Source organism: Barbus barbus (assembly GCF_936440315.1).
Source record: "Barbus barbus genome assembly, chromosome: 12".
NCBI classification, from domain to species: Eukaryota; Metazoa; Chordata; class Actinopteri; order Cypriniformes; family Cyprinidae; genus Barbus; species Barbus barbus.
Window position 1 is genome coordinate 2,030,358 of NC_136740.1, and position 12,855 is coordinate 2,043,212.

At 38.1% G+C, this 12,855-nt stretch overlaps 1 protein-coding gene across 2 annotated transcripts in view; it reads left to right on the plus strand.

Moving 5' to 3' along the window:
- Positions 1 to 2,757: 2,757 nt before the first annotated feature.
- The window catches only part of LOC306877639 (aryl hydrocarbon receptor nuclear translocator-like), a 29,477-nt gene continuing 19,379 nt past the window's right edge, over positions 2,758 to 12,855 (plus strand). For both annotated transcript variants that reach the window (XM_079429507.1, XM_079429508.1), the window contains exons 1-5: positions 2,758 to 3,069; positions 6,163 to 6,262; positions 7,491 to 7,532; positions 7,624 to 7,671; positions 9,741 to 9,954. In XM_079429507.1, coding sequence (XP_079285633.1) covers positions 3,051 to 3,069; positions 6,163 to 6,262; positions 7,491 to 7,532; positions 7,624 to 7,671; positions 9,741 to 9,954 — 423 coding nt within the window. In that variant the 5' untranslated portion in view covers positions 2,758 to 3,050. The remainder of the gene's footprint in view (positions 3,070 to 6,162; positions 6,263 to 7,490; positions 7,533 to 7,623; positions 7,672 to 9,740; positions 9,955 to 12,855) is intronic.

Genomic DNA, 12,855 nt, shown 5'->3' on the forward strand with positions numbered 1-12,855 from the left:
GCTGGGGCATACGGACAACATCACATAAGAGCTAAACAAATCAGCATAATATAAAAATAAATAAATAAATGTACAGATACCTTACAGCAGATTCAAGAATGTTAAGTGTTTTAGAAGCCTTTGAATTCAAAGGTTTGGACACATTCTTAAAAGAAGTACAAAGAGATTTTACATCAGATGAAAACATTCTAAAGTTAGGTTTATAATGAACAGTTCTGGCTTTATGAAGGTGAAATTTACCCAGAAGACAAAGCAATAATACAGTATGTTCGAGATTACTGTCTTTAGAATGAAAATCTGACAGGAAAATTATAGATTCTGTCATTTCCATCATTTTTACATAACATTTTTTAAAACTCTACATCATTGTGTTTTTTATTTTTTAGGGGTGGAGATGGGATGGGTTTATGGGTAGAGATGGGGTGGAGATGGGTAGGTTTAGGGGTGGAGATGGGTGGGTTTAGGGATGAGAGGGTGGAGATGGGGTGGGTTTAGGGGTGGAGATGGGTAGGTTTAGGGGTGGAGATGGGTGGGTTTAGGGATGAGAGGGTGGAGATGGGGTGGGTTTAGGGGTGGAGATGGGATGGGTTTATGGGTGGAGATAGGTGGAGATGGGATGGGTTTAGGGGTGGAGATGGGGTGGAGATGGGTGGGTTTAGGGATGAGAGGGTGGAGATGGGATGGGTTTAGGGGTGGAGATGGGATGGGTTTAGGGGTGGAGATGGGTGGGTTTAGGGGTGAAGATGGGATGGGTTTATGGGTGGAGATAGGTGGAGATGGGATGGGTTTAGGGGTGGAGATGGGTAGGTTTAGGGGTGGAGATGGGTGGGTTTAGGGATGAGAGGGTGGAGATGGGGTGGGTTTAGGTGTGGAGATGGGATGGGTTTAGGGGTGGAGATGGGTAGGTTTAGGGGTGGGTTTAGGGATGAGAGGGTGGAGATGGGGTAGGTTTAGGTGTGGAGATGGGATGGGTTTAGGGGTGGGGATGGGATGGGATGGGTTTAGGGGTGGAGATGTGGTGGGTTTAGGGATCAGAGGGTGGAGATGGGTAGGTTTAGGGGTGGGGATGGGATGGGTTTAGGGGTGCAGATGGGTGGGTTTAGGGATCAGAGGGTGGAGATGGGGTGGGTTTAGGTGTGGAGATGGGTGGAGATGGGATGGGTTTAGGGGTGGAGATGTGGTGGGTTTAGGGATCAGAGGGTGGAGATGGGTAGGTTTAGGGGTGGGGATGGGATGGGTTTAGGGTGCAGATGGGTGGGTTTAGGGATCAGAGGGTGGAGATGGGGTGGGTTTAGGTGTGGAGATGGGTGGAGATGGGATGGGTTTAGGGGTGGAGATGTGGTGGGTTTAGGGATCAGAGGGTGGAGATGGGTAGGTTTAGGGGTGGGGATGGGATGGGTTTAGGGGTGGAGATGGGTGGAGATGGGATGGGTTTAGGGGTGGAGATGGGTAGGTTTAGGGGTGGGGATGGGATGGGTTTAGGGGTGGAGATGTGGTGGGTTTAGGGATCAGAGGGTGGAGATGGGTAGGTTTAGGGGTGGGGATGGGATAGGTTTAGGGGTGGAGATGGGTGGGTTTAGGGATCAGAGGGTGGAGATGGGTAGGTTTAGGGGTGGAGATGGGGTGGTTTTAGGAATCATAGGGTGGAGATGGGTAGGTTTAGGGGTGGGGATTGGATGGGTTTAGGGGTGGAGATGGGTGGGTTTAGGGATCAGAGGGTGGAGATGGGTAGGTTTAGGGGTGGGGGTGGGATGGGTTTAGGATGGAGATGGGTGGGTTTAGGGATCAGAGGGTGGGGATGGGATGGGTTTAGGGGTGGAGATGGGTAGGTTTAGGTATATGTAAGGTGGGAGGAGTTGGATCTAGATTCAACCACACCCCCTGGATCTTGTGTTCTGCAGTGAGGACCATCTCCGCATGAAAAAGATGAAAGATATAGCTTGCATAAATAATGATAATAGCTTTCCGGGAAAACAATGCATTTCAAAGGGTTTAGTATCTTATTACAAAATAACATAAACATATAATTCTAACCAATCCAGTATTCAATAACGGAATTAGGCTACCTTAGGAAGATTAAATGGTATTCATGAGAAAAAACAAATATTGACTATAATTTAGATATATGAATGAATGATGCATTTATATAGCGCTTTATTGTGTATTGCTGTACACCCAAAGCGCTTTACAATCATGAGGGGGGGGGGGTCTTCTCAACCACCACCAGTGTGCAGCATCCACTTGGATGATGCGACATCAGCCTCAGCACAACGGCACCAGTGCGCTCACCACACACCAGCTACAGGTGAAGAGGAGAGAGAGATAGAGCCAATCAAGTCTATGGGGATTATTAGGAGGCCATGATAGACAAGGGCCAGTAGAGGGAATTTGGCCAGGACACCGGGGTTACACCCCTACTCTTTACGAGAAGTGCCATGGGATTTTTATATATATATAGTCAGAATAAATACATTAAATGTATATTGTTGAAGTTCAATTCCGACTCTGTGTACTTTACTGGATGATTTGTCATTTAGTCATTGCTTAAAATATTATTAACAGAACAATAACAAAATAAAAATCATAAAAACAGTAAAAATAACAACATTTAATAAAAACAATAAAACATTTTGTTTGTTTTGTTTAATGACTGTGCCCTCTAGGCTCGCTTGTTCCAGTAGCGCGCGGCTGTGGACGGAGAGTGGCGCGGCTGATCCGCGTGGAGGCTCTAGTTTCCTCCTCTGACGCGCTTCTGCTGCTTACTGAAAGATTACGGGCGCCATCTTGGATCAGGGGAGGTTTTAAAACTGGAAAAAGTCAAAGAGCAGGGAAACAAAAAAACAACTATAAAACATCGGCAAACCCGTCCGTTCGGACCGGCGGCGAAAATGACCCTCGGTTTGAAGTCATGACATCTGTTTTGAAGTACTTGACGGAGTAAAGACGGAGTAAAACAGCAACAAACAGTGGAGCAGGGAGATTTCTGTCGTCAGCTGGGAAAGTTGTTTTGTATGTGTTAGCTCGTTCGTGAACACCTTTACCTGTCGGATATGGCATCAGCTAATGCAGGTATCGTATAAAAACCGATAGTTTTCCTCTTAAATGTCTGGTTTGTGTTGATTTGGCTGATTATAAGCGGTTGTGCTGGTTAGCTCGAGTAGCTGCTAGCTCAGCTGTTGTGATATAGCCTATAACAGAAGCTCACGGAGTAAAAACTGGACAAACATTTGCCGTGAGAAAAAGTATTTGTTTTTATTAGCAAAGAGCCCGTCTGATCTGACACTTGTAGCAGTGTGTGCTTCAGCTGTCAATCACACACAGGCCCAAAACAACACCCACATGTCATCACACCCACATATGTAACCCTGGAGCACAAAACCAGTCATAAAGGTCAATTTCTCGAAATGGAGATTTCTACATCATCTAAAAGCTGAATAAATAATCTTTCCATTGATGTATGGTTTGTTATGATAGGACAATATTTGTCTGAGATACAACTATTAGAAAATCTGGAATCTGAGGGAGCAAAAAAATCTAAATATTGAGAAAATGACCTTTAAAGTTGTTCAAATGAAGTTCTTAGCAATGCATATTACTAATCAAAAATGTAAGTTTTGATGTATTTAGAGTAGGATATGTACTAAATATCTTCATGGAACAGCCTAATGATTTTTGGCATAAAAGAGAAATGTATAATTTTGATCCATACAGTGTATTGTTGGCTATTGCTACAGATATATCTGTGCTACTGATGACTGGTCCTGTGCTGCAGGGACACATGTGTGCTGATCTTCATTCATGTCTGAAGATCTGCTTCTGAACAGATGTACTGATACAGTACAGCACAGATTGATGTATTCCCTGTCTTTCTCACTCGTCTCAAATGTAAACATGTTTGGTGGAGTGCAGTGTAATGTATGTTGATTTTGACACAGGATTCAAGCAGGTTTATAATACACTTAATACACAAATAAGCTTGTGTAAAATAATGAGAGATGCATACAGGCCATCACTTACAGTAAAGATATATGTTCAAACCAAGCTGTCATCATGGGTTATATATTACCACCTTTTGGATTTAATATCAGTGATTGACTATATATTAAAGCTTTTACTACAACATTTGAAAACTATTCATAAGTATCCATTCTCCACTGTATATTGGTGACACTTTCCACAAATAGAGCCAGAAACTCTGATGTCTAAATATGGAATTAATTTTATTTAAAGTATATTTTTGATATGAAATTAAATTGACCAAATCTTAACAAGTTAATTAAACAAATCACAATAAGTAACAGGGATTTGCGTATAAAACCAAGTTTTTTGTTCCAAAACAGCTTTACAGGAACTCATATTCTTTATAGCGTCTTATTGTTTGTTTGTCTTTTGTTTCAAACATGTAGTTAAACCAAATGGGAGCTACTTCGCTTGGGACCAAATGCTGGTTTATAATTATTAATAATTTTATATTGAATAAATTAGAGCTTGATGAATGCAGTCAGCATTAATACAGTGTGCGTAAAATTGACTGGATATCACAAATTCAAGGAATATTTATTTTGATTGAAATACAGGTGCATCTGAAAAAATTAGAATATCACAAAAGGCCAATATTTTTTGTCACTCATTTCTGAAACCCATATATTATATAGATCCATTACACAGAGTGAAATATTTCAAGCCTTTATTTCTTGAAATTTTGATGATTATGGCTTACAGATAATGAAAACCCAAAATTCAGTGTCTCAGAAAATTAGAATATTACATAAGATCAATAAAAAAAGGATATTTTAAACAGAAATGTCAGGCTTCTGAAAAGTATGTTCATTTCTATGCACTCAATACTTGGTTGGGCCTCCTTCTGCATGAATTACTGCATCAGTGCAGCGTGGCATGGAGGTGATCAGTCTGTGGCACTGCTCAGGTGGTGTGGAAGCCCAGGATGCTTTGATAGCGGCCTTCAGGTCATCTGCATTGTTGGGTCTGGTGTCTCTCATCTTCCTCTTGACAATACCTCAGAGATTCTCTATCAATCCAATCAAGCACAGTAACACCATGGTCACTGAACCAGCTTTAGGTACCTTTGGCAGTGTGGGCAGGTGCCAAGTCCTGCTGGAAAATGAAATCAGCATCTCCATAAAGCTTGTCAGCAGAAGGAAGCATGAAGTGCTCTAAAATCTCCTGGTAGATGCTGCGTTGACTGTGGACTTCAGAAAACACAGTGGACCAACACCAGCAGATGACATGCAGCCCAAATCATCTCTGACTGTGGAAACTTCACTCTGGACTTCAAGCAGTCTTCTCCATTATTGTGGTTTCAAAGAACGAGAGATACCCTGAGTTTATACTGTAGGGATGCTCATTTATAGAAACTCAAATATAAATATTCTAATATTTTGAGATACTGATTTTTGACTTTCATGAGCTGTAAGCTCTAATCATCAAAATTAAAACAAAAAAACTTTTGAAATGTTTTACTTTACATGCAATGAATCTAAAATATATGAAAGTTTCACTTTTTGAAGTAAGTTACAAGAAAAAATGAACTTTTTCACAATATTCAGGTTTTTTGAGATGCACCTGTATTCTTATTTTATTATGTGAGACAAGAATGTGGGACACAGATAATTATATATTTTAATTATTATTATGACTCAGTAATTACAAATTACAGGAAATTTCAAAAGAAGAGTATTTATTCAAAATATAATTTTTTGTAACATTATAAATGTCTTTAAATTGTAAATGTTTAATAGTGATATGTTATTGCAAACAATATTTACTGAATATTTTAAGAGCAGAAAGTTCAAAAGAACAGTATTTATTTTAAATAGATATCAATTAAATGCTGTGTTTGGGTATGTATAATATATATATAAAATCTCAAAAAAACATGGGATTTTATGCCACTAAGATCGCACCCTAATTGTTGAAAGTATATTTTGAAACTGTCACGTTGTCAGGCTGACCGATATAGCGGTCTGTCCTTTTTTTGTTCGATAAGGGGCACGTAAACAATATTACTGGTGATGATTTAAGATCATCTAAAGAGTTTAGTGCAAAATTACACTATGCATTTCTTTAGGCTATTGTTTTATATATACATAAATATTCTGTGTAGTTATTAGTCATGAGTGTTTGATTGTGTGTGTGTGTCAGATATGCCTGAGGTGCCGTCTCTGGCCATGGCCACAGCAGCTGGATCTCATGCTAACAGTGCCGCCGTTGTGCCGAAGGCCAACAACAAACGACAAGCCACGTAAGTCTGACTGAGCCGTCTACACCACAGAGAGAGAAGCACTAATCATTATTAAAGCACTTCTGGCCGTGTTCAGTTGATCTCAGTCGTTAAAACCTGGTTCTGTCCTCTTTTTCTCATTGCTGTATTCTGTGGAGCTCAGAAGGAAATCTTTTGGGAAATGTGCACTGATTTTTCAATAAAGTGGAGTTACATGGGCAGTGGTTTAGAAGACAGTACATAATCCCCCGGTTTCACAGACAAGGCTTAAACCTAGTCCCAGACTGAAATGTCAATCTGAGCTGTTTCAACTGAAAGAAACTTGCACTGATTGATGTTAAAACATGTCAGCACCTTTGTTTTGTCTTAAGATGCACACCCGTAATGCTGTTTTCTAAGGCATGTTTATAAAAAATGACTTAAATGTCCTAATTGAACTATGGCTTAATCCTGGCTTACTCTAAACCCTGTCTGTGAAACCGGGCCATTCAGTAATATTATCAATTGTTGACCTGAATTGAACTGAATAATGACACTAACTTCTGTGGAAATTGAACTGAATTGCATTAACTCTGAACTGACTTGAGCAGAATAATGACACTATTGTCTCCTGTGGAGCTGCTTTATGGCTCAAATTGAGTTTGTTTCATAAGTGAAGCATTTTGCAACATTAACACTGTTATTTTCCTGTTTATTATTATGAAGCTGCTTTGAAGCCATCTGTGTTGTATAAAATGCTAAAAATAAATGAATGAGGCTTACAAGCTCCAAAAAGGACAAAAGCACCATAAATACTTGTACACTTTGTGTGCATGACTTAGAAATAATACAAATTATACAACACTTTATCATGCTTTGTGTCATTTTTGGAGCTTGACACTGTCTGTTCCTGTTTGTTGATGAAGAGCAGCATGAACATTTCTCCTGATGTCTCCTTTTGGGTTGCACAGAAGAATGAAAGTCTCAGGGGTTTGTGTGATGAGGTGGTGAACCGTCCCTTAATATACACCATGCGTGACCAGAGAGCTGAACCTGGTTTTGCTAACAGTCGCTTTCCAGAGGCAGATTCACAGGAATGACACTCTGGTTTTGGCCCACAATAGTGTGCTTGTTTACTGAGTGTCTGTGGTTGATTTGATTCGCTCTGTTTGTTCTGTCTCTCGAGTGGGTGGAGACTTGCGGGAATGTTTGACTGTCGTCTTTGCAGTTGTGCAATATTACTGACTAATGTGAATTTCCCTGTTTCCAGCTCGGACGACGATGAGGACGACGATGGAGGCAAATTGTTCAGGTTAGTCATGATGTGTGACTCAAGGGTTCGAGGGTGCCTGTCTTATGACTGTGTACAACAACATATGTTTCTTTTCGTTTTGGCTTCCCAGGTGTGATGATGATGGAGGCGGATCGAATGACAAGGAGAGATTTGCCAGGTATTGATTAATGGTACAAATATGATCATCTGATCTTCTGTGAGTTCTCAAGAGTCAGAGTTGACTGGCATTGCCTACATGTGCTGCTGTCATTATGGTATGCATAGTGAGGTTTCCAAACACTCTTCCCGTCTGCCATTGTTTGGCTGAACAGACCCAAACTCATGCATTTGATTCAGCCAACATTGCCAACGCTTAAACAATATCTCTGTCTTCCCTTATTATTTAATCGGACTGCCAGAAAATTTTACACTAAATTGAATGCTCATAAAATGCACTGTAACTTTTTATTTCCAAGATGATTACTGAATGCCACTCCCTGAATTAAGCATGAAATATAATGAGGAAAAGAAGTAGCTTACTGCTGTTTGACACATATAAGGCAAGACTCGACAGGCAAAACATTGTTTTTTCATGCACTGATCAGTTTTGAGAGCTATGGTGGTTTTATAACATGACTTCATTCAGACTAATGGAAGCATACAAAAATATACATGTAGGTGTTTATTTTATTACACTTTATCTTTTTGCATTTGATTTCAATTGCAATGTGTATCTTTAAAGGCTGTGAGTTGTTCTCCACTTCAGCAGCACTTTGCAGTTTTATTTCTATCGACGCTGCCGCTCAAAAGTTTGGGATCAGCAAGATTTGTTATGTTTTTTAAAGAAGTTTCTTCTGCTCATCAAGGCTGTATCTATTTGATCAAAAATACAGAAAAAAAAAATTATTTTGTGAAATATTATTGCAAGTTAAGATAATATATTTTAGTTATTAGTTAAAACTATTAGTTATAGTTTTCTATTTTAATATACTTTAAAAGGTAATGTATTTCTGTGATGTGCAGCTGTATTTTCAGCATCATTACATCTTCAGTGTCACATGATCTTCAGAAATCATAATAATATACTGACTTACTGATCAATGCTGGAAACTGTTGTGCTGCTTCATATTTGTTTTGGGACCTGTGATTTTTTTGTTTTGTATTCTCTATTTAATAAAAAGTTAAAAAGAGCAGCATTTGTTTAAAATATGAATCTTTTCTAAAAATACAAGTCTTTACTATGACACTGTATTCATTTAACACATCCCTCCTGAATAAAAGTATTAATTTCTTCTTTTTTTAAAGAAAGAAAAAATGTACTGTCCCCAAACTTTTGAATAGCATTGTATATTGTAACACACAATTTCTTTTTTAAATAAATGCTGTTCTTTTTAACTTTTTATTAATCAGAGAATCCTAGAAAAGTAGAGACTCCATTAAAAATCTTACTGATCCCAAACTTTTGAGCAGTAGTGTATATTTTATGGCTGTTAACAGTATTTATGGAGAGAAATACAATTTTTTCCAAGAATTTTGAACCTAGCTTCATCCAGTTTTCAGATTTCTCTGCTGGAAATTTAAGCAAATCATTGCACATTTAGTTTGATACTTTGTACTCAAAATGCAAAACATGTTATGTACTGTGATTAATCAGCCTGGTATAGTGATTTTTGCCTTGTATGATGATTTTAGCCTATTAACATGTAGTGTCTTGCTTTAAGTCCCTGATATATTTCAAGCAAAATTGAAGAACAAACTGGTTCATTTTGAACAAAATCTGGCCAAAACTTTGCACCAGCTGTTTGGACCATTGATCTGCCATTGATGATTGAACTTTGAACAGACAGAAAAGAACTGCTGGACATATTATTTATTGAAAATAGTACTCCGTATACACTGTGTAGTACCAGTAAACACTGGTATTTCATTCAGAAAGCAGTTTATTTCACTTTATTTCAGGTGTTTCTTTTGAGCATTTCTTCTGTCCCTCTCTTCTTTTCTCAGGCCGTTTGAAGAGGCTTTTTCTTTCAGCTCTCATGAGATCGTTCATACACATTTGTTTTGTCATGGAGAGATGAGTGTCGTCTCATTTGACGAGCACATTGATGCAGTCTTGATTTGCTTATTCATCCATCTCCCTCTCTCTCTCTTTCTCTTCGTTGCTTTCTCTCAACCTTTTCTCTGTTCCTGCTCTCTTCTCCCCACGATTGCATGCACCGTCCATCTCTCATGACCTCCTGACCGCAGGGAGAATCATAGCGAGATCGAGCGCAGGCGGAGGAATAAGATGACCGCTTACATCACGGAGCTGTCAGACATGGTGCCCACCTGCAGCGCTCTGGCGCGCAAACCAGACAAGCTCACCATCCTGCGCATGGCCGTGTCGCACATAAAGTCGTTTAGAGGAAGCGGCAGCAGCAGCACCGATGGAGCACACAAACCCTCCTTTCTCTCAGACCAGGTCAGATATGGACTGCATTGATTACAGAAATGTATTTGTTCCTCGTTGCACATAAACCAGGGCCCAGATTCATCAAACATTGTCAGGAGTAAAATTCTTCTCAACTCTGTTATCTTCTTATTTTCTTACTTAAAGGGACAGTTCACCCAAAAATAAAACTTCTCTGATTATTAGTTGTTCCAAGCATGTTATCTTAAAAGAGGATGTTTTGAAGGGTATTTGTAACAGTTGTCGATCCATATTAACTTCCATTGTATAGAAAAAAAATACCTTGGAAGTCAATTGGGATCAGAAACTGTTTGGTTACCAACATTCTTTAAAACATCTTCCACTTTTACGTTCAGTAAATGTTGACAGAAGTTTTTTATTTTTGGGCGAACTATCCCTCTAAGAAAATAAGAAGAAAAGTTAAAGAGATTTTGTATTCCCAAAAATACTTTGTAAGAAGGTCATCTTTCTTAAAATTGTTTTTAAGACAAAACGTAAGAGGAATTCAAATTCTTGAAAGAATCTTTCTAAAAATCTTTGCAAATAATTTCAATCCTTAAACTTAAATCCTCAAAGGTAAGATGCTTAATTAATTTACATATTTTATATATATATATATATATATATATATATATATATATATATATATATATATATATATAAGCAAATATTAAGATTTTATTTTATTTTCTCACTTAAATTATAATTTTTTTAAATAATTTTTATTTGTATTAGTTTTTTATGTGTGTGTATAATATATATGTGTGTGTGTGTGTGTGTGTATATTTATAAATTTTTATTTGCTTTAGTTTATTACTTATTTTAGTACTTTGACTAAACGAACATGGGAAATGTTGTCTAGGCAAACTAGCGGTCATAAAATAAGTTTGCTTTTTTTCAGTAACATTTATTTTAACTTTTTTTTTTTCTTTAATTGTTTTTGTTTAAATTTTAGTTAACTATTATAACCCTGGTAAATTAAAATAGTGTGCACGATTATTATGATTATTACCTTTGGCGATTATTACCAATTTGGTTTTGCCAAGAAATTGCTATATAGTCATATACCACCAAAGCCTGTCATTTTCTTATTTTCTTCAATAATTGAAAATCTGGGAATTTAATTTAAAGCTGCAGTCTGTAACTTTTTTTTTGTTCAAAATGATTCAAAATCAATTTTTAAGATGGTACATAACCAGTCAGTGTTCAAACGGTTATCTTATAACAATGTTTTCTAATTTGAGTGGTACTGGTAGGTTTTTGCGGGGAATTCGAGCATGCTGCTGCGTTATTACGTCACGTCTGTAAACATAAAGAAGTTGTCCCGACTAGTAGACTTTATCGCATGTGATGATGCTACAGGGGGCGAATCGTAATCTTTTCTGACAGCAGCTGGAATAATTAAATTTATTGTAATCCAGAAAGGATTATCTATATGAAACACGTGCTGAAATTAGATTATATTCCAGTTTTAAATGTGCATCTGATTACAGATAGCCTACACAATTTTGTATTTTAAAGAGAACCAGTTCTAAGGAAGAATAATTTGCTTTTGGGTTAAAAGAATTTCTTTATATGAAATGCAAATGGTATGACAATTAAGAGATTAGACTGTACACAAATTGAAATCTACAAGCTAATACACACTACATACACCTAGTCGCGCAATGCTGATGTTGTTAACATTAACAATTTAAGAACAAAGTATAATATTTTGCATGGTTTGATGTGATAAGAGTTAATCGATCGTTAGATTTAATCACCATTGGTAGCACGATTTATGGTATTGCTTTTTTCCTCAATTGGTCAGAATAAGCGTGGCATACTTGTTCAGATGACAATATCTGTCATATATTCCAAGACATAGGCTAGAATCTGTGATTACTAAGTATAGGATTCACACCAGACTGACAGCCACACATTCACCTCAACACATTAGATTCATCCGCTCTGGAGCCGTGCCGGAGCACAACCCACGCAAGCAAGATAATTCCGCAAGTAACTGCAGTTGCAGGTTTCAAACAGAGATGGAGACAAAGAGGCAAACTTTACAGACGACAGCTTTAAGAAATTTCTTTCTTAAAGGGGTCATCGGATGCAAAATTCACTTTTACATGTCGTTTGAACATAAATGTGTGTTGGCAGTGCGTGTACACATCCAGCCTATAATGATAAAAATCCACCCAGTGTTTTTTTTAAATCCCCCAAAATAATAACCCCTTTCTCAAATCAGGCCGTTCTCAGATTCTTGGCTGTGTGACGTCACAGACCCACAATAGTTGATTGACACTAGCGTTTTACCTTAGACCCGCCCTGAGTGAGCTGTCATCAGTCCTTCATTGTTTCACCGCCGGAGCAGATGTAGACAAGAATGGCTCCTAAGCGATTTAAGTGTTTTGTTGTTGGATGTAATAATGAACATAGCAGTCGTCATTTACTCCCGACATCTGAGCCGCTGAAGACGCAGTAGATTACCTTTGTTTTTGATGCGCCCCCGATCTACCTAAATGCTTTTGTTCGCAAATCATTTGTGATCCAGCTTCAAGTGAGTATTATTTTTTTTTATGACTCTTAATGTGCTAGTTAGCAAGTTCCGCGGCTGAAGTAAACCGTCTCATGAGAACGGCTCGTCGCTCCACGCAAGAGAGGGGCGGGGTGAGCACAGCTCTTTAGCATTTAAAGGGACATGCACCAAAACCGGTCGCTGTGAACAGAGCTGTTTTTAACAGCGTAAAAAGGGTGTTTTATACACTACCGTTGAGAAATTATAACCAAAGTATGTTATAGACTTTTCATTAAGACCCTAAAGAATCATATCAACTTGTGGAAAATGGGCATCCGATGACCCCTTTAAGAATATATTTGTGAATTTGAAGCAGGTACCATTTTTTTTTTTTTTTTTAAATACCAGAA